Genomic DNA, 22,599 nt, shown 5'->3' with positions numbered 1-22,599 from the left:
GCAATACCAAGAATATAAAAGTATCTTTGTAGTAGGACATATAAAAAGAAAAGCACTCTGCCAACTGAACTACATCCCCAGAAACTTGTTCTGAGTGAAGACACTAAAGACATGCGGAAGCAAATTCAACATGTTATTCCAGACTGGACCCCTGCCTCCTTCTTTCCTGAGACATGGTCTTATGTAGCTCAGGTTGGCCTCAAATGCACTACGATCTTCCAGGTTCCATCTCCTGAGTGCATGGAATCAGTATCTTATTCTTGAAGAAGCTCAGGAAAAAAGCACCTACCAACTGTCTTTGCACCTTTGCTCTATGGTTGAGACTGCTTCAAAATGGGGTGGGGGGGGTAGCAAAGAAAGCCCTGAGACCCTGAGAGAAGAGGTAAAATCAGACCACACAGCCTTGATAAAAGAACAACTGTGTCACCATATAGGGCTTTTTGGTTTGTCTTAGTTTGTTTTGGTTGTTGAGTTTGTTTCATTTTAAAAAAACAAAAAAACAAAAAAACAAAACAGGAAAACAGGATTTCCTTATGTAGCCCAGCCCATGCTGGCCTTGAGTTCAAAATCCACCTATCTCTGTCTCAAGAGGGTTGTGACTGCAGGTTTCTACCACCATGCCTGGCTGTACGGGGCTCTGGCATACAGACAAAGACAAATGCTACAGAAGATTCCAGAATTACATAGAAGTGATGCATTGTGAACAAGATAGTTAATTAAAAATCAGTCATTTTGGAAAAAAAGTTTGGATCCATTCTTCTTTGTATATACAAACACAAATTCTATATAGATCAACCAAATACTTGAAAATATTAAATACGTGAAGCAATGACACTCCTTCATCAAGGAGCACACTAGAATGTAGTTGGGTTTCTAAATGTCATCCCCTGGTTAAAAGGGTGGAGTCACAATTGGTTACCCATTCACAATAGCCGGTCACTTCACTGGGTGCCACAAAACTGGCACAGCTGGAATGAGAACGGTCCCCAGCCGGTGGCACTGTTTTGGGAGGTTGTAGAATACTGTGGGTATAGAGTGTAGCTGGCAGACCTTGGGCAGTAGGAGCAAGGCTAACGGACTACAGTCGGCCCTGTTCCTCCCAGCTGGAGATGTCTTACTCGTGAATTAGCCGCTTCACACTCCTGCCATAGCCACAAGGTGTGAATTCTGCCGTGCCTTCCCCACCGGAACTCACTGCATTCTCTCAAACCATGAAACAAAATAAGTCCTTCCTCTCTCAAGTCACTTCTTCAGGTATTTTATCAGAGCAACAAGAAAAAACTATCATTTTTCAACTTTGTCCTTTCGTTTGAGTGTGTGTGTCTACACGCACACACCATGTGTTTGTGGGTACCTGGGGGAGCTAGACGAGGGAGTCAGAACCCCTGGAGCTGTTGTGAGCCATCCAACATGGCTTTCTGGAAACTGAACACATCTCCAGTCCTAACAGTGCTAAATTCTAACACACGTTCCTATTCAATGCTTACTGTTCCTGAGTCCCAACATAAACCCATGGATGGGACCAGAAACAGAGATGGATAATACCAGAGTCTATCTCCTGAAGCCCACTGCTGCTGTGTATGGGGACATTTCACTTTCCTAGAAAGTTTTCCCGTTTTCAGATCTCAAGCACACGAGGTACAGTCTTTAACTGCTCTCGACTGTAGGCTGTCTTTCTTCCAGACAGACTTCCTAAAGTTTAAGAGTTGCACACATACCTGAGTTGTGCTAACACTCAGACTTGTACATAGAAAAATAAAGATGATAATTAAGATTTGGCCAATAAAAATGGGAAGTGATGTCCTTAAAAGTCATTGGGTGAGGTGGGGGTCTAACCTTTTTTGCAATAGGACACTGTCGTCTACACATGTGGTGGGCTATGGTCATACCCACCCTGGAGATATGAGGCCCACAGGCAGCAGAACATACCTAAATGGTTACGTGGGCAACTCAGAAATGCTGACGTGCAGAAAATTTTCATAAGAGAGGCTCCTCCCACATCCGTCTCATCAGATTAACAGTGAAAGAGGGAAGGAGGAAGAGGGAGATCATGCCATCTCTTTTCTCATGGTTCCCCACATTGCTTCTCACCCAGAAAACTGGTTCCTAACACTTCTAGCAAAGCTGCCCATTTCTTGGCCCATGATTTCCTCTCTACACTGGCCCGCAAGCCCTTCCCTGGGGCAGTTCACCTTGAATGGGTCTACATGGTGGACCCCACCTTCTCCTGCAAGCAGGCAGTGGCACAGAACACATACCACTGACAAAGGGACTTCCCACAACTGTCACCACTCTCTACTGAACTTGTCCACCGCTCACCTGGGTTAATTATTCAGAAAGCATTTTTGTATATGCAAGGGATTTATCAACAACCTTTGGAAAATGAAATGCTGAAAACTTCACTGTTATGGTAAGGTAATAAAGTATATGACCCTTTGTCTAAGTAAAGAAGACAACATTACAACTTGGAGCCACGTGTCTTTTGTTTAGACTTGCTTGGAGGTACATGATTCCAGAGCTGACCACTAGCTAATGGATAACCATTTCCCAGGCTCACCCTGGGGCAGACCGAGTCTCCCTCTCTCAGCAATCGTTCGTTTCTGGAGCTCTATGTCAGTGCGACCCTGTGAGATGTTCCCCATCCATGCTGCCAGGCCAGCTGTGCTGTCAGGGTTCAGGTCTCGTTTAGGCGGCCACATCGTTACGGTCCGATAGGTGTAGCTTGTGCCATTTCTAAGTACCATACTCTCAGAGCCAACGCCCTGGTCCTCTGGCTCTTCCAACTCTTAGACTCTTTCTGTGTGCCCCACTTCTGCTATGTCTCTTTGGCCTAACATCTGGGGCTGTGCTGCAGCTGTGTTGGTGGGGACTGGGCACCCCATGGTCAGTTGTGGATTTCTGTTATGGCCTCCCTCTGCTACACAGAGAAGTTTCCTTCATGAGGAACGAGAGAGAAACTGATCTGCGGGCAAACGACAAGCACTCAGCACGCAGCCGGGAATCATGCTGGTTCAGTAACGTGACAGTACTAGGTGCTCCTCTAAGACCCTCACTTGCTTTTTCCCAAAAGAAAAATATTCAAAATAAAACATGAACATTTAATTGCCTTTAAATAATACATGAAATAATTTACATGCTATACATCCCCAAACACAATGAACGTAAATCCAATTTTATAAGACATTCACACAGACTTTTGCCAACATATGCCCTGTACGTCACCCAGGATGTTATCTGTGTGTGAGCACACAAACACATATGTGCATGTGAAGCTGAAGATTAGCATAATGAACCAAAATGATGACTATAGGAAGTCTGCCATAGAAGGGTCTAAAACCACAACCTGATAGAACCAAGGCACAAAAGCTTCCTGTTGTGGCCACAGAGATTAAGTTTCCGTTCCCAATGTCTAAACACCATTAATTATATGTTAAATTTTTATAGTACATTTCTGTTACATTTTAAAATGCAGTGTTTTTATTACATAGGTTTCACGGAACTGAACTGTAAAAATAAACAGGACTAGATAAAAATCACATACAATAAAGCTTTCTTCTTTTTCAAAAACAGATACATATGTTCAAAACTAATACAAGAAATATTACAGATACAGGTGTAATCAGGAGATATGTAAGATAACTTATGTAGATTTCTTAGTGCCCTTGAACTGTACCTCATATGTCTTCCATGGTATTAGACTCCGTTCTAAAGCCAGCTGGTAATACTGTCAATTGGAGGTGATTTTTGGAAAAGATGTGTACGCCCTAGTGCACAGAATAAACGATGACTGTAACAGAGAAAACAAACCCTTGCCAGAGCTAAAGCTGCTTTGTTGGACATTAACTGGCTCCCCTCAGGCTCCCTTTCTGTTCCGTCTATATTTTAAGAGAAAAGAAACATATTCCACATAAAAATGATTGTTTCAAAACTGACATAACCAAGCAAAATCCCCCACTATCAGTCCGCCTGATAGTTCACCTGAAAGTTTGTAGGCAGGAACACGACAGGGCAATGTTCTAGGAGACCAGGCAGTTCAGAATGTAGTTAGCACTCAGAACACGGTAGAGCTTTGCCACTTTAAACATACAGTTACCAAAGGATTAAAGCCAACCACGAAGCAAGAATTAAGAGAATGCAGTAATCCAAAAGTAAATGTCAAATGTGCTTATACTACTCTAAGAAATCAGTCCTCTAAGCTGTAAATAATGAACTGTCAGCTGTAGCTCGAACCAATGACAACCAGAACAGAGCCCTCGGAGGCCTTAGCGCTGATCATGGGTGGGCTTGGTCAATTGCGAACTACCAGAGTATAGGCTCTCTATGCAGGAGCGCCGCCGTCACAGCGTGCGACCGCCAGGGAATGAGAGTGCAGTTCTTCTCATGAAGTAAGGCTGACTAAGAAGAAATCAGACATCTTGTCCATGGCTGTAATACCAAAAGAAAAAGCTGAGAATTTACTTTAAGGCTGTCTCAGAAGTACTTCTCATGGCACTTTGATGTTAAAATGTCACTATGTGGCAAAATACACAAACAGTCACACATCTCCAGACCTGAAAGCACATGCCGCGTCAATCATTAAGGGGTCACACTGTCAGGTCTGTTTTCTCAGAGTTAAATTACACTTAAGGAAAGTTATTTGAGCTTGGTTGTAATTAACATCTGAATCAACAGCCTGTCGCTCACTGGTGTACCGTGTAAACCATTTTCAGTACGTGCACCCACCACCACCTACTTCCTACAGAAATGAATATCGCTCTTGCTACAAATGGCACTCGGCTGACTTATTCTTCTCAAGAGCAGTCATGATCCTTTCCTCAACTATTCACCTGCTGTTAAGCCCCAAAGTCATTCAAAAAATCCCCCTGCCACGTGTACAGAGCATCATCCTCCAGCTACACATTTCTCACACGACAGTCAGTCCAGGCAACACTGAAGGGATCTAACAAGTCATTCTTGCCACGCCGTACTCCAAGCTGACCACAGCAGGCTCCGACTTGGAGAACTCCTCGGGGTAGTCGCAGTACCGATTATCCGCAGGGCTGCTGCCCTCTATAGCTCGCAGCGTGTCGTTCCCCGGGAGCAGACTCTGCTCTTTCAGACACAGGGAGGTTTTGAGGGCAGGCGATTCAGGGTGGACGCCAAGCAGCAAGTCCTTCGTTAGGACGCCATTTTTGCACTGCGTAATTTTCTAAGACAGAACAAGGAGCAAACATTAATAACTACAGATACCAGGTGATCAGCCTAGGTTAAATGAAGAAAATCTGCTTTTGCAAATGTTCCCCTGGTACATGAGACACAATTATAAACTCAGCAACTAAAAATCCCAATAGTTTAAAATGTATCAAAGAAAACTTCATTAACTTTTTACATTTGTCAATTGAGTCAACCAGATTTGACTGGAAAGATCGTTATGTTTTCACATGCCAGAAGCACAAATATACTTAAGTTTAACAAGCAATCATTTTATAAGGACTCGGATGGAGAGGACACGCTCAACCTGAAGGCACTATAACACAACAATGATCACACATTACTCAGATAAGCGTTCTGCTGATCATGACAAGATTCCTGGAGGGTGTCCCTCACTAAGGGCCACAAAGTGACATTTGGGAGGTCACAATATCTTTTTACATTTTTTTTCTTTTTTTAAACATAAGATTTAAAGTGCCCTTTGGCAGGGCATCACACTCTCCAAATCAACTGTCTCATGCTGTTTGTCTTGCCCCTCCTCGCCTTAACACTAACATGTCCCTACAGCTGCCTCAGCGGCAGACAGGACAGTCCCCTAAACAGAAACAACTGTCGAGCATTTAAACATATGTGTGTGTGTGTGTGTGTATACAGATATATACAGACAGACATATTTGTTCATTTAGTTAATATATGATTTCAGAGAAATGATTATAGGAAAATCTTATCATGGAGACAGATTTAATACACACATGTAACAGAGCATAAAGATAACAATAGTCAGGTGGAAAAGAGAATAGGCCAGACAAAGCTATTTTCATTAAACTGAGCAGAGAATTAGTGCCTAGTATAAAAGGAACCCTGAAAAATCATAACGAAAAAAGACAAATAGGCCAAGAAAAAGTGAGGCAATTTGGAAGTTTATTCTCAACAGAAGGAAACAAAATGTCCAACCAATTTTCGTCACCTGTAATTGAGGAAACCCAAAATGGAAGACACCGCAGTACATTAAACAAATGTTTTATTAGACCACCCAAAATACTTACAGCTTCTAGGTCTTTAATGTCTTCCTCTAACTTCTTGTTTTGTTCATTCATATTCATAATTATATTCAATACAGACTGTCGAGGATGGAGCGTCCGATCAAACTGGTGGTACATGTTTCTCCAAAACCTTTATGACAAAGAAGTTTTTACCAGACACCATTTGATGGAATAGTGAGCTCTGAGGCTCTCAGCATAGCCGAGTGGGAACAGCTCACACGGTCTGTTCTGAGTTCTATAAACAACTGAAAGTAACTCAAATACAGTAACGATGCTCCAATCTGATTAGGACATGCTGTACACAGGTTCTAAAATAACACACTGTTCATAAACATATACTGTTTGTTCATTAAAATCAAGAGAACAATGTAAAAGCATGGGAATGCTAACTGTCTTCATTTGGTCATACAACAATCACACTGCACCCCATAAATATGTTTAATTAATGTAATAGTTTTAGGGGCTGGAGAGATGGCTCAGTGGTGAAAAGCATTGGCTGTTCTTTCAGAGGCCCTGGGTTAAGTTCCCAGCACCCACACAGCTCACAAATGTCTGTAATTCCAATTATTGAGACTCTGATGCCCTCTTCTGGCTTCCATAGGCAACACACACACACACACACACACACACACACACACACACACACACACACACACAGAGTGTACAGATACCCACACAGACAAAATACTCATGCAAATACTAATAATAAAATAAATACTTTTTAAAGTCCCTAAAATTTGTTTCAGAAAATCACATATAAATGTTTCAAAGGTGCCAACTTACTTAAAATTGAAAGAAACCGTATTTGGCTCCAAGACTGTCAGTCTCTCAGATTTGGAACTGTAGAGAGGATTTAAGTACTTCTGTTTGTCATCCAAAAGAAAGGGCCACAGGGAGTAAGTCTTCTCCTTCAACCTTCGGGAACAAGAACAGCACAGAAGTCTCAGCCAGGTGTACAGTATGCCGCTAATTCTACAGATGAGGCCGTAGCTTCCAGTGACTTCCAGCTGTAGACTAACGGCTCCTGAGCTCTCCTTTCCCTGTGTCTTCTTTCTCATTTGTGACTATGTGTCATAGATGTGTCCTGAGCACAATGTGACTATGTGTAATAGATGTGTCCTGAGCACAACACAGGTCAAGCACTGTTTCTCACCCTTGTTCACACGGGGACTCTTCTCACGCACCAGGACTGCCCGGCCCCACTGCAGGGCACTGATGCAGCGGTTCCCCTTGTTGTCACAACCCCATGCTGGGCCATCAGGGCTATTACACAGGACAGAAACACATTTCGGGGGGAGAATTTGAAATGCCAGTTACATGCTTGTCTAAAGCACACAGACAGCTGGCTGCAGAGGAGGCATCGACACAGCAGGTGAGACTTACAGATGCTACAGGCATGTACCAGTTCCATGTGCCCTAAGATGTATAAGAATGACTACTAAGAAATATCCATTGTTATTTTCCTCTTCTCATTGTTTAAGGATGTTTGGTACCAATTGAGAAGGTTTTCCCAAAATAGATTTTGTACCCCAAGAAAAGTCAGCTGGCCAATTATAATATGCAAAGGTTTTCCACCTACAACCAGGGTCGGCCCCTCTCTATGTCACTCGGGAGTTCTAGATTCACTGTTACTGTAATAAATCTAAACTCCGAATCCAAACCCAAAACACAATCTCGTTAGGAAAGATTACACATGTAGGCAGTGAGATTTACTGAGCTGGTTACATATCCTACATGTACTCTTTTGGATACTATTATACTTCAAAATATATTTCAAAATGTATTTTTACTATTACCTGAGAAGATATTAGTAGGGTACTTTAACTTCAAAACTACAGACCATGAACTCTGAAGTAAAATTCAGTCCTATCTGAAACTGCTGAGGCATTTCATTCTGCAGCCATGATGTAGGGAGGGCTGACTTGGGAAGTGCAGGAGGAAAAGGCCCATTTATCAGCCACTTACTTGAGTTCCTCTCTTTCCTTCTGACAGTTCCCAATGAAGTTCCCGAACTGACATGAATGAACATGCTCGTGGATCTGAAGGAGAAACGCTTCGTTGAACTCAAAGGCTTGTGGGAACTGCTCAGTCAGATGCCACACACACTCCAAGAACTGAGTAAACACCGGGGAGACTTCCTTCGGGTCACCGTCCAAATGGCCACACCTAGCCCCCGCAGAGAGCACATGCTTTTAAAAATGCCTCTGAAAGAAGTTCACTACTTAGGTATTGCCAATGTAAACACACAACACTAATACATACATTACATACAATACAGACATATAAAAGTCCACTTGTAACCATCATTTTAGTGCACATCTGTAACCACTGCAGGAGGACCAGAAGTACGAGGACAGCATTGCTACAAGACTGTCTTTGTCTCAGAAAAAAACTCAATGGTCATAAGAACGAACAGAGACATTACATCTGACTTCATTCAATTCATAGCTACAGTTCTCACACCACAGAGATGTGAAAATTCCCAAGGAAAGGAACACAATGGTACAATTTTGCAAAGACAGATTGCCACTCACCTCTCTGAAAATTTATGCCCAAACGATATCCAATCTTTTTCTATTAAAACCTAGTGAGATAAAGCAAAAGCAACTATATAACTATGTTTAATGTAAAAAAAAAAAGCGATAATTCTGCTAAGAATAGAAATAAAAAGATAAAAATACTACAGGTAAAAACACACCAGACCCTAGACTGGAGACTCGCTACAGGCGAGTGAAGATCCACACGAAGTGGGCTCAGGACAGACTATTCCTGTTGTATTTAAGAGCATGCCTGGTAGGGTAGAATTACATTTTTGTCCCTATAAAAATGACACCAAAAAGGCTAGGAAAAGCCAGGGATGATCCAGCACTCAGAGGCTCAGGCAGGAGAATAGAGAATTAAAGACCAGTCAGGGCTTTACAGGGAAACCCTGACCTCAAATAGAGTTTGGGCTGGGAGAGGGAGCTAGGAGAATGTAAACTAAAGCTCTAATAATGGCCAACTCTGAGCAGGACAGGGGGTGGGTGTTCTAAGCCATTTGGCTTTTTTGTACATTGTTTACATAAAACATGTAAGAAAATGAAGAGCAAGACTCCGTCTCTTGGAAAACAAAACAAAGTCAATAAAAGTGACAGCTTTTACTCAGATCTCAATGCTGACGTCCATACCTGGCTGAACTACACACTTGAGTCTTGATGTCATGGATTCTCTACTGAATAATCCCACCAAAATAAGAGCTCCTCTTTTTTTTTTTTTTTTTTGAACCAGCTTCTCAATATGAAACCTAGACCTAGGTTGGCCTGAATGCTCCATCCTCCTGTCTGAGCTTCCCAAGTGCAGGAACAAAGACATGCACCACCACAACCAGTGAGGGAACACATCTCTAGTGTTTCCAGTCAGATCTGAAGCAATCTCTTAGTGCTTGACACACCTTAGAATCTCATCACACAGCCACCAAGCATGCTCTTGTCGATGGTCATCTTTTTTGGCATTGCCAATGTTGTTTTAAATACTGGTCAAGGATGCAGCCTCTCAGGCACATTCCCAGCTCTATCATGGATGGCTTTATCACCTCTACCCTGTGACCGCGGGTGGGAATACGGCTGTCACCCTGGGCCTCCACCATCCTATGCATCCTAACTTGGTATCCTCTTGAACCTGCTGCTCTCCTTAGCTCAGGGAAGAGCAGGGACCAGCAGATGCTGACTCGGCGGCCTGGAAACCTAGGTGAGGACTCCATTCCTCCACTCTCATTCAATCCATGGCTGCACTGGTCCTCCTTTGCCATGTCCCCTGAGTCCATCACCTCCGTCTACTTGTGTGTGCTCTGCTGCCTTACTTTCAATTCTCCCTCTTCAGCTGGCCTAATTTAGCTGCTATCCTGAACCCCCAGCCTCCGTCCCATTCCCTTCTGACTTCAAGATGCCAAGGTAACTTTATACAGAGCATCAATCTCTCATCAAGCAACTGTAGTTTTTTTGTATTACTTAATAGCTCTCAGTGCCCAGGGGGGAAGTACACATTTCAGCATCTTCTTCCTCAGACTCTCACCCTACAATTCCTGGGTGCCAGGCTTACTCTCACACTCCCTCACGCATACCTGTATCTCCTAAAGGGGCTCTGCTGTGCTCCTGGTCATTTCTTACAAGGCTTCATCCGATTGCCCGGCAATAAGCTAAGAATAACACTTGTCACTTACATTCACAAAGTAAGCTTAATTGTATTGTTATTAGCACCATTTCCATGTAGTTTCCCATTTCCAGTTAGCTTGTTATTTCCATTTGATTCAGTATGATAGCTGAGCCAAATAACAGTGTTGACCCTTGTCACAGGACACTATTTAATAATTATAAGCTTAAAAACTTCTCTAATGTCCTGTCACATACTTACCGTGTATTTCTATGTAAATTTTTGTTTTGGTTTTAGACAAGGTTTCAGGTATCTCGGGCTGGTCTCAAACTGATAACATAGTAAAGGATGACCGTGAACTCGTGACACTCCGGTCTTCACCTCCCAAATGCTATGCTTGCAGGCCTAGCTTAATACAGCTGGCTTAAATGTAAAATTTGAAAGTAAATCGAATCAAATACAAAACAGAAGATAAAATTCTTACTAGAAGAAAACTGTTCAACTAGAAATTTGGTTTCACAGAAAAAAATGACACCGTGGTGTTTCCCTTATCATCATGGTGCTGTAAAAAAACATGTGGGGGAAAAGATCAACAGTTTTGCTGGTAACAATTTAGGATGGTGGCGGTGGCGGGGAGACGGGGATGACACATATCAACCCTAGATCTGAAGTGTTTTGCCAAAAAATGTGGCACAAATGGAGATCAGTCTAAGTGCAGGTCCTCTGCCGTAGAAGTGCTGACACCAAGGGCCCCAGGATTTTTAAGCAGAGCTGTTCTAGCAGAATCTCCCAGCTGTACAACCTTAGTATAAAACTGTCTCTGAACAGTTTTATCCCTGGGCAGGTGAATCACTGGGTCCGATGGATAAGTCCTTACCATGAATCCTTCCATCGTCCTGTAGTAAGGCTCCAACAAAAGCGAACCCAGGGAACAAACTTGGGAAGTCCGATCCCAGCCGTCGGAACAGTGCACCAGCACGCTTGCATTTTCAACCACTATTGCCTGAGGGGAAACGACACGTTCAGAGTCCTGTAAAACACCCTTCACACAAATCAGCAAGGCTTCAGCTGAAACCCACACCAGAAGGTATACATTATAAAGAAGAGCTGGCCCTGCAATGACACTGTGGCCACAGTAATTAAAACAACAAAAAGCAAACAAATAAAATGTTGTTTCTAAGTACTTGGGGATTGTAAACCTTTGTATTAGGTACCACTTCAAAATGAAGTGAACTTCATTAAAGAGGTGAAGAAGAGCGAGCAAAGGTTGTCTGAGCAGAACAAACTTCTGTACCAAGGCTAAGTCCATTCCTTCCCAAACATGACAAACCCCAAACCAATGCGAGACAGTTACCTTGGCTAAGAAGATTGCAGCATCCAAAACAGCCTTGATATGGCGAAGCCATCCCGAGCTCTCCAAACCAGAGTAGAAATCGTTGACAGACAGCCCCTTGTTGCCATTCACTATGAAACAGGGAGGGAGGTTTTCAATTAGGACGGGCCTAGAGCTCCCATTCATCCTTTCGGGATATCTCAATTGGAGAAAATGCAAATCAATGAAAAGTGCTTTAGAGTCTGAATAACACTTTGGGGGACATTTTTCAGTCCTTAGGTGGGAAGAAATGTTCAATCACCTTAAAAAAGGTAGTGCAAATGTTTACATTTTTTTAATTACATCATAACTAGGATATGCTGAATATTCAATGATCTCTAACAACGGTGATTTGAAAAACCATTAGAACTGTGCAGATAGAGCAGTTACCACCCAAAATGGGGCTACTGAGCACCTGAAATGCTAGGTCAGGCCAAAGTGAGCTATAAGTATATAAACATTACTGCTTTCTAGGACTCAATGACAAGGAAAGATGGCGCTGGTTGTGGCTGTGCAAACCTGGAATCCCAACACCTGAGACGCTGAAGCAAGAGGACCAGGACTTCAAGGCAAGCCTTGGCTACAGAGTGAGTTCAAAGAAACCGTGAATCGAACAAAAAGATATGAGCAAGCAACTGAGTGAGAAAGAGAGGGAGGGAGAAGGGGGAGATGTAGGAAGAGAAGGGGAGGAAAGAAGGAAGAGGGAGGGGAGAGTAGAGAGACTAGTCTACCAGTTTTTATACTGACTACATACTAGAATAATACTTTTATTATCTCAAGTATATTATCAACATCAATCCCATGTTCTCTTTACTGTATGAGTGTGACTGACAGAGAATTCAAAGTCCTATGTGACCATCACTATATTTCTATCTCATAAAGTTTTCTAAAAGGTGTACAACAATCATACCTTCCAGCAATTTCTGAAGACTGGATCTCATGACATGAATATTTTCTATTCCAACAAACTGAAATCTAATATTAGAATAGTTGTCTTCATTTTCATAACCTTTTCCGGCTGCTCTGTTAGCCATTGCATTCAGCTAAAATTCAAAATTTTAGAAATTTACAATCAAATTATTTTTTATCTTTAGTTTACCAAAATGCCACAAAAACACTAAATCACACTTTTTAGGCAGGAGAGCATTTAAAGAAACTCATCAAAATTGAATTAGGTACTATTTTTTAACAAACAAAACTGCCACATCCCCAGCAGTGACCAAGGGCAGTGTGTGGGGAAACGTGGCTGCCACACAGAAAAGTCTAGTCCAGCAGACTCGCCAACTCAGGAAGGCAGTTCATCTACATTCTCATCAGCTTCCCATGTTTCTGTAACAACTCAAATTGGAACGAAAGGAATGGTTCCTGGAGAGCTCGGTTTGCAGAATCAGACTGTGAGCTCAAAGCACATGTGCCCGGAGAGCCAGATGTGGACTATGGCTCCACGTCATGAAGCCTGCGCATGGAGACTCACCGCTGTGCTACAGTGGTGTTGTGTGCAGCACCGCCCACCAGTCTGGCACAGCTCCGAGAATCATGCCTATCATAAAATGGTCTCTAGAGGAAAAAGACTGTTGACTCATCAGAGACCCTTAGGGTTCGGCTTGCTGGCTTCTGTTGTATAATATGTTACTATAATTGGCATTCTTTTCATAGGAGTATGAATAAAGAAAATGATCTAAACTGGCTGAAACTAACTTTTCATTAAGTGAATGGGCCTTGGGTTGGTAACAAGTACAGGTGAATTGGACCCACTGACTCATGAGTTACCAGCATCTATGGCTGAAGTAAAATTCAAAATGTTTCCACATCATCACTACTTAATTTTAATGTAGAAAAGTAAAAAAAAAATCAGTATTTTTTTTGTATCAATGACAATTAGATAAATAAAAACTATTAGGTCTTAAACTGAAAATCACAGTAAGATTTCATTTTCAAAATGTACATATTATAGTCATCTTTTATATCTAACATCGCCTAAATTTTGCTTCATTAGATCATAAGTCTCCAGTAACAAGGGAACACAGTTTTTCTTATGAGACATTACCAGCTCTTGAGTCCTCAGAAAGTCTTTATATTTAACAAAAGATTATCAATACCAACTTCTAATTGTTAACACTTTCTAATTTACTCGAGCTATCCTCATCTTCCCTAGTCCCACAGTCTTTGGTGAGGCTGCACAGTGTGAGCATCACTGCGAAGCACCGTGTCCCTTCCACAGTCTGCCTAAAATGGCTCGCGGTCTACAGTGCTCACTCGCTTTCTCTCATCGCTTTCTCTTATTTTCTCATCATTCCAGATCTTTGAAGAGATCCTCACTATAATTCTGCCAATGTCCTTTTGTGTATCCCACCAGCTCTGCATGCGATGCTATAACAGAAATCAGAATAAAGTTAGCTGTCACTGCTGAAGACTGTAATCACTCTAATTTCAGGGTCCTATGACAATCAGCTCTCTACTGTGCATAGAAGCACAGACTCAGATTCGGTCTCAATAATAACAATTTAGCCTCGTACCACAGATGCCAGGAGAGCAGTAATTTCTTGTTCATTATAGTTCTCTAGTTCAGTGTTTACTGAATTGTTTCCTTAAGTTTTTAACCTTTCAAATTATGGCCAAATTATTTTAATACTAAGTGTTTTGTCAATCGACAGCTTTAGTAACAAAGAGCGTAATTAGCTGGGGTTGGTGGCACATGCCTACGTGCCTATAATTCCGGCATTTGAGAGTAGAGGCAGAATGACCAGAATCCTTAGCTACACGGTACAAATGTACATGAGACCTTGTCTCAAAAACAAAAGAAAACTAAACTAAAACAACAACAACCAAAAAAAAAAGAAAGAAAGAAAGAAAGAAAAAAACTAGGAGGAGAGTAGTATGTAGTATAAGATAAGACTTAATACATCTTCAAGAGTTCCATATGTGGCAGGGCATGGTAGCACACATCTTTCACACATCTTTAATCCCAGTGCAGAGACAGGAAGATCTCTGTGAGTTTGAGGTCAGCCTGATCTACATAATGAGTTCTAAAACAGCCAGAGCTACATAGTGATAGCCTGTCATGAAAAAACAAAAGCAGAAACAAAATAGAGTTCCATATAGGTGTGTACAGATATGTGTGTGTGCGTGCATGTGTGATATATATGTATATCATATGATATATACTATATATATATATATATATATATATATATATCAGGAGACAGAAGAAATCATGACCTAGGGCACTAAGAACTGAGAACTGGTCTCCTAATTAGTATTCTTCAGAAGATTGATTTTCTTCATAATATTAGCCTCTGTTAACTTAAAACTACAATTCAAGTATATTTGGGCACATATATTTATTTCCATCAATTAAAGACATAAACAATAAAGATAAGAGACTGCACTTGGATACATACCTTGGGCCTGGTATCCACAACATACATGTAATGGTTTCCTGAGTTGGCTGCACTAATGGCTTTAAGCAACTTCTCATCCTCCACGCACCTGGCACTGAAGCCTGACAATGGCTGACTACATCGACAAATGGCAGCCTAATTTTAAAAAGACAAACCAGATTATATAAAGACTCTTAAAAGTTTTGAAAAAGACTTAAAGTGTTAAAAAACAAACACACTATATATTTTAAAGTCAGCAAGAAAATAAGAAGGCATTAACTTTTAAATACTATTAATTTAGATACCTGTCAGAATCTAGGTGTTGTCTGCATTTCTTTTGGTGGTTTGAATAAAAATGGCTCCCACAGACTCACAGGGAGTGGCATTATTAGAGGTGTGGCCTTGATGGAGAAGGTGTGGCCTTTGAGAAAGTGTGTCACTGGGCTTTGAGGTTTTAGATACTCAAGCCAGGCTCAGTGTCAGACCCTCTTCCCATTGCCTACCGATCTGGATGCAGAGCTCTCAGCTCCTTCTCCAGCACCATGTCTGCCTGCGTGCCGCCATGTTTCCCACCATGACAATAATGGACTAAGCCTCTGAACCCGTAGGCCAGCCCCAATGAAATGCTGATCTTTAGTTGCAGTGGCTGTGGTGTCTCTTCATAGCAATAAAACCCTAGGGCACTTCCCCTAAGAAAACTAAATGTTTCCATACCTAGTTTGTTCACACACACAGACACACACACACCAAATTAAAAACACCATAGCCCCAAGGAACAGCACTTGGTCAACTGTCTATCAAGGAGGACACACCTGTATTCCAGGGGTTCTATAAGCTACAAATAACTTTCAGCTCAAGTTCAAGTAAAAAAGATGGACTAGCAATATATATGGAAGAGAAAATTCTAAGATGCTGCTGGGAATACTATGGGTGCTGGGAACTGAACTCAAGTCTTCTGGATGAGCAGGAAGCACTCTTACTCACAAGCCATGGATTCCGCCCTTAAAGGAACTTTTAAATTAACAACATCTCAGGCTGGAGAGATGACTCAACTGGTCGGAGCACCTACTATTCTTCCAGAGGACCAGGTTTTGGTTCCCAGCACCTGCACGGAGACTCACAGCCTTTTGAAACTCCAGTTCCAGGGGATCTAATAGGCACCAGGCATGTACCTGGTGCACAGACATACATCCAAGGGATCCAATAGGCACCAGGCATGCACCTGGTGCACAGACATACATTCAAGAAAAGCACCTATACATGTAAATAAGAATTAAAGCATAAATAAACAACATCTGAAATTTTACTTCCCTACTAAAAATCAGAAAGTTTTTATAAGGTGAGGCATAAAGATGAGGAAAGGTGATCTAAGAGGAGGCATATCTATAAAAAAAAAATCAGTGGTTTGTCTTTTACTATATTTTAATTCCTTAAAAAAACTAAATGATTTAGAAGCATATATCTTTCTTCACTTCTCCATATCCCCACCAGCTTAACTCTACAGAAACACTCCAATAGAGTAACATTGGGGAAAGTGTTACAAGTACATGTCTGTATATTTTTCTTGCACACACAAAATACTATCATAAAAACTACAATGGCAGAAGAAAATGAGGACTGTGATGTTGTTTTTAATGTTTTCCCCATCTTCTGAAAATAAACAACTTTTAGTCAGTTTCCTGTTGTTTAATGTGGTGCCCTAGCTCTCTGAGGATAAACAGGCTTCTTGTTGTTTTAAAAAAACATTCTAATGCCTTTTACACCTATCCTCTGATTACTAAGTCAACCACTGACTATTTTTGGCCTATCTGTCCAATAAACAATGTGTTCTAAAAGGGTGTGCCCAAGTAATTCCCTATGGCTTAAGGTACTAGAAGTTAGTTAGAAACTTCTGTTTAAAAATTTACCTGAACAAAGTTCTAAAAATTACAAGGCCTATAAAGCCACCACGACAATCAAGGACAAAGAAATTCCAACAGAGGTGTGGTGGCATCTGGGGCAACAGCAGACTGACAACAGGCAACTGGTCTGGCAGAGGAAGTGCCTGCTATAGGAAGGAGCACCGGGAATCGAGCAGCAAGGCAAGGTCATAGCTGGGACCTGCTGGAGCAGGGTGCTGCTCAAAAGACAAGCAGCTAAACACACATAAGGATGAGCTGGGACCTCCAGATCTTTCCTCGCTGAACACAAAGTTTAGTCTACAAAGAGGATTAACTTCACAACTGGACCCAGCAATGGTTGGGAACAAAGCCTTGAACTTCCCTAACAAGAGGATAAAATATAGTCTACCCAGCAGAATGTGGGCTCGCACCACCCCTGCAACTGTGACATCACACGAAGGCCTTCTACTGATCCACCAGCAAAAGAACACTGCGAGGAAGGCAAATGCACAGAAGAAAAAAAAAAGTGCAAAGGTATACAACTTCAGACTCCTAACAGCTAGAACACGGGGAGAGGGAGAGGCACATGAATTCCATAAACACACACACAAAGTCTGTCTGCTTGAGAGCTGTTGACACCAAATCAGAAAACAGGAAATAAACTAAAGAAATTCAGAAAAGGGAAAGAACAAGAAATAAAGAACCTGAGAGCTGGATGAGAATACAGTTAAACTCTTCCAGAAAACAGGAAGATATGAAAGCAGGAGGAAACCTGTAGAAATGGAGGCTTACACTGGAAGCCTGTCAACTTTAAAAACCAAAAATACAAAGAAAATAAACAGAGAAAAGAAAATGCTGCAGAAACAGAAGTGTCTTCTCCGAGCTGAGATCAGAGCTTCTAGGTCATATGTAAATGACATGCACATGCTCCTCTGTTGTAATTCATTTAATGACATGAAGAGAAGCCACACCATGCAACCAGGCTCTCACATTGGTCTACTAGGAGAGGAGAGAGAATAGGGCAAAGAAGCAGGGGGACACGGGGACGACGACACATACCAGTTCCTGGGAAGAAGAGTGGTGGAGGACAGAGAGAGAGAGAAAACAGAGAAAGAGGGGACAGTAGCAAACGTGCACAGGGGTGCTCTTAGTGGCAGCGGCTGAGGATATAACCTGTCAGGACCCCAAGGGCAGGCCTGTACAGATGCCTGAATACTAACACCATCACAAAGAAATTCCTGATCCCAGGAATAAAACCTTCTGGGTGGGGAGGGGAATGTGTTTAAAAGTGTATTTACAAAGGCTTGGGAGAAATGGCAAGGTACTCAACCCACCCATGTAGAAGCTGCCTCTGAACCTCAGCCATTAGCAAAGCCTGCTTTCTGAGCTTGCGAAGATGCACACAAGACACATTTAACACAGCACGTAAACTAGGAAGGTAAGTTTCCAAGGGGTGAGGGTGGAGCTCAGGATAGAGCAGGGGACTCTGGGTTCCAGTATCAGCATCAGGTGTGTGCAGACACACAAGAAGAGCAGACCTGCCACCGCAGCAGTGTGGACATGCCTCCTCTACCTGTTCCTCACCAAATTCTTCCCATGGGAAGGGCTCACACTGTTCAGACAGAGCCCAGATGCCCTGGATTCCCTTCCTGCTTTCAGTGCCTGCCTTGCCACAAGCAAGCGATCCAATTTCTCTTAGTACACATAGGACTAAAGGAAAACTACAGAAAAGAAACAGACCTATCTATTCACTGGTCCCATAATTAAAGAATTTCTGGAAGAGAAAGGTAGGAAAGAAGAATTTCAGGTAGTTTTCTTGTAAAACTTCAAAAAAATAGTGAAAAGTCAGCATGTTTCTGTTAGCAACATTTTAATGGCAAACCTGTGAAGTAAAAGCTAGCATTCACTGCCCAGTGTGGTAGCATATGCCTTTAATTCCAGCACTCAGGAGGCAAAGGCAGGCAGATCTCATGAGTTCAAGGCCTGCTTAGTCTACATAGTGAGTTCTAGAACAGTTAGAGTTACATAGTGAAACTCTTATCTCAAACAAACAAAAAAGTTAATGTTCTTCTGGATGCTTAGAGCATTACCTGAGTTCACTGCACTTACAAAGTTAGAGAAGTCTCTTACCTCGGTGCCCTGCCGGCAGTAGGACAGGACCGGAAGTCTGCCCTTGCTCCGGAAGTTGGAACTGCCCATGATCATTGGCGGGGTGGCTGTCTTTGGAACATACAGCTCTCTTGGGTAAGTCTCACAGACCTGGAAATATCAAATGAGAGTACTTAACTCCACTCAGAAACCGTGAGGACAGTGGAAGCAGATGGGCTTACTGTAGATCTTCCGTTCTCCTCCATCCATCCACGTGCAATCCCCAAGGCGCATGCCCAGCTCTACAGCAGCCCTTCTGCTGTGGCCTCCCTCACTCTGTGCCCACATTCTCGGGAACCTAAGGAGATCCTGGTGGAACACCCTGCTTTCCTCCCTCCTATGAACTCACTCATGCCTCCTCCCCATTCCAAAGTGTCAGCTCCCAATACCTAGAAACACATTTTACCTGCACCCCCAGTGACCACACCTATCAGGACCCCATATAGACGTCCTACCAGGCAGCACACAGCGATCACATTCTCCTAAGAATCAGAGAGGAAACAGTAACCAAGGAACAAAACACCCACCCAACAAAGACAAAACCAGACATCAGCACCTAGAATTACAATCACCCCAAAACCAAACAGCCAGATGTCTGAGTGAAAGCAGTCCTACCATCAGTCTGTGAGTATTTCAGCACCGACGAAGCACAAGAGAGACCTTGAAACAGTCTCTATGAATACAGTAGAGGTCTTCTAAGAGGAAATGAGTAAACCCCTTAGAGAAATCTATGAACACACACACACACACACACACACACACACACACACAAACACTAGAAAGAAAGAAATAAAACTGATCAAGACCTGAAGGTGGAAATAGTATTAATAAGGAAAACCCAAACTTAGAGAAGTGTGGAAATGAAAAATTCAGTAATTCAAACAGGAACGTCAGAGGCCAGCTTCAGCACCAGAATACAAGAGATGAAAGAGAGAATCTCAGACATTGAAAACATGGTAAAAGAAATGGATACATTGGTCAAAGAATATGCTAGCTAAAGAAACTCCTACACAAAATATCTAGGAAACCTGGGACACTATGAGAAGACCAAATTTAGGAACAGAAGAAGAAACCCAGATAAAGGGCTCAGAAAATACTTTCAACAACATCCTGGAAGAAAATTTCCCTCACCTAAAGGAATGCCTATTAAAGCACAAGACGCCTACAGAACAGCAAACAGACTAGACTAGAACAGAAGGTCCCCTCAGCATACAATAATCAAAACACTAAACATACAGAACAAATGAAGGCGTAAGTCACAAACAATCCCACACCAGTTTGGAATTATGATTAATAGAATGGTTATTTATTCAAAGGGGAAAAAACTAACAGATTACCGTCCCAGACAACAGCCCCTCTGCGCGAACAGGAAATGAGTCTAGGAGCTGGAAGCGGAGCCTGAAGCCAGAGAGCGAGTGGAGGACAGCCACTGCTTTTTTAAAGAGAGAGAGACCACGCCCCAATGGGCTGGTATCTCAGCGGTGATTGGCTGAAGGAGCAGAAGGAGCTCCCGCAGCAAACAAAGAAAGAATATTAAAAACTGCAAGGGAAAAAGAGCAAGTAACACATAAAGGCAGATCTATTAGAATTACATCCGACTTCTCAATGAAGATTCTAAAAGCTACTAGAACCAGGACCGATGTTCTGCAGACTCTAAGAGACCACAGATGCAAGTCCAGACTACTATACTCAACAAAACTTTAAGTCACCATAGATGGAGAAAATAAGACATTTCATGATAAAACCAAATATAAACAATATTTATCTATAAATCCACTATACTAAGGGTGCTAGAAGGAAAACTCCAACCTAAAGAAGTTAACCACACCCAAGAAGACACAGGAATAAATAATCCCAGACTAGTAAAATCAAGAGGGGAAGTACGCACATGCACATAATCACACATGCATGTCGAAGCATGCATGCCTGTGTGTGCGCGCGCACACACACACATACACATACACACAAAAGCACCGTCACCACCACCACCATTAAAATGGCAGGAAACAAAAATCATTGGTCACTGATATCTCTCAATATCAAAGGTCTCACTTCCCCAATAAAAATACACAGACTAACAGAATGGAAGAGAAAACAGGATCCATTCTTGCTGCATCCAAGAAACACACCTCAACATCAAGGATGTTTTTTTTTTCCTCAGTAAGGAAAAAAAAAATAGAAAAAGATATTCCAAGCAAATAAACCTAAGAAGTAAGCAGTGTAGCCATTTTAATATCTGGTAAAATAGACTTCAAACCAAAACTAATCAGAAGAGAAAGGGAAGGACACTACATACTCATCAAAGAAAAATCTCACCAAGAGAACACTGCAATTATTAACATCTACGCACCAAACACAAGGGCACCCGCGTCCATAAAAGAAAGACTACTATATCTTAAATCACATATTGAACCCCACACACTGAGAGTAGGAAACTTCAATATCCTACTCTTACAAGTAGACCGGTCATCCAGACAAAAACTGAACAGAGAAATGCCAGAGCTGATCACTATAAACCAAATGAACCTCACGGATATATCCAGAACATTTCATCCTCACACACAAACAAAGATGTCTTTTTCTTTGCATCTCAAATTTCTCTAAGCTTGACCACATTCTCCGACACAAAGCCAAGTCTCAACAATACAGGAAAATTGAAATAATACCTTGCACCCTATCTTACCACCATGAATTAAAGCTGGATTATCAGTAACAGAAATAACAGAAAGCTTAAAAACTCATGAAAACTGAACAACTCATGACCTAATATGAGTCATGAAAGAAATTAAAGACCTTCTAGAATTGAATGAAAATATACAATATACCCAAACTTAAAGGTGTTGCACGATATTTGACCACACTATGAACCCCAAGGTTATATTATTTATTGGAAAAATCTGACTCTAGCTGTGGTGTGGCCCAGCTCTTGTATACACCCTTAATCCAAGAGCTTTCTGCTTATGGTAAACAAAATTAAATAAAATCAATCATAGGTCAAGAGGCAGAGCAAACAACCAGCTGACAGGAAGTAGTCATAGAGAGGAGTCAGGAAGACGGATAGATGCACCGGAAGTAGTAGGGAGGGACTTTGAGTTTGGCAGTCCTTTTTGGTTTGGGGCAACAGAGGAGGAAGATCAGATGGCTGCTTCCTCTGCCTTTCTGAGCTAGCAGGTTTTCACCCCAGCATTTGGCTCTTCAGTCTTTATTGGTTAAATAGAAGGACAGAGACATAGTTAAAACAACATTCGTCTCTTTACATGGAGGCAGCCAGGCGGTGACTGAAGTGGCTCAGTCAGCAGCTGAGGCAGAGGTAAGATCGGGTGTAGCAGCTGTGCCTCAGACATAAAACAACATATGGGACCCAATGAAGGAAGTTCTAAGAGGCAAGTTCATAGCACTGAGTGTCTACATAAAATACTGGAGAGATTATAAAGTTAGACAAAAACTATGAGACTAAG

The 22,599-nt window shown here is 42.0% G+C and overlaps 1 protein-coding gene across 2 annotated transcripts in view; it reads right to left on the bottom strand.

Annotated features, from left to right (window-relative positions):
* Positions 1 to 3,084: 3,084 nt before the first annotated feature.
* Positions 3,085 to 22,599, bottom strand: part of Mtmr6 (myotubularin related protein 6) — a 41,646-nt gene continuing 22,131 nt past the window's right edge. Inside the window, exons 5-15 of one of the 2 annotated variants that reach the window (XM_048447999.3) lie at positions 19,124 to 19,252; positions 15,135 to 15,269; positions 13,990 to 14,103; positions 12,644 to 12,776; positions 11,716 to 11,825; positions 11,239 to 11,364; positions 8,768 to 8,817; positions 8,199 to 8,399; positions 7,017 to 7,148; positions 6,237 to 6,363; positions 3,085 to 5,188 (exon numbers count right to left, since the gene is read on the bottom strand). In XM_048447999.3, the coding sequence (XP_048303956.2) occupies positions 4,940 to 5,188; positions 6,237 to 6,363; positions 7,017 to 7,148; positions 8,199 to 8,399; positions 8,768 to 8,817; positions 11,239 to 11,364; positions 11,716 to 11,825; positions 12,644 to 12,776; positions 13,990 to 14,103; positions 15,135 to 15,269; positions 19,124 to 19,252 (1,506 nt within the window). In that variant the 3' untranslated portion in view covers positions 3,085 to 4,939. The remainder of the gene's footprint in view (positions 5,189 to 6,236; positions 6,364 to 7,016; positions 7,149 to 8,198; positions 8,400 to 8,767; positions 8,818 to 11,238; positions 11,365 to 11,715; positions 11,826 to 12,643; positions 12,777 to 13,989; positions 14,104 to 15,134; positions 15,270 to 19,123; positions 19,253 to 22,599) is intronic. The other variant, XM_048448004.3, reaches the window with a different exon arrangement.

This window comes from Myodes glareolus, chromosome 12, assembly GCF_982192425.1.
Source record: "Myodes glareolus chromosome 12, mMyoGla1.1, whole genome shotgun sequence".
Lineage (NCBI taxonomy): Eukaryota > Metazoa > Chordata > Mammalia > Rodentia > Cricetidae > Myodes > Myodes glareolus.
This window is presented reverse-complemented; position numbering and strand designations above follow the sequence as displayed.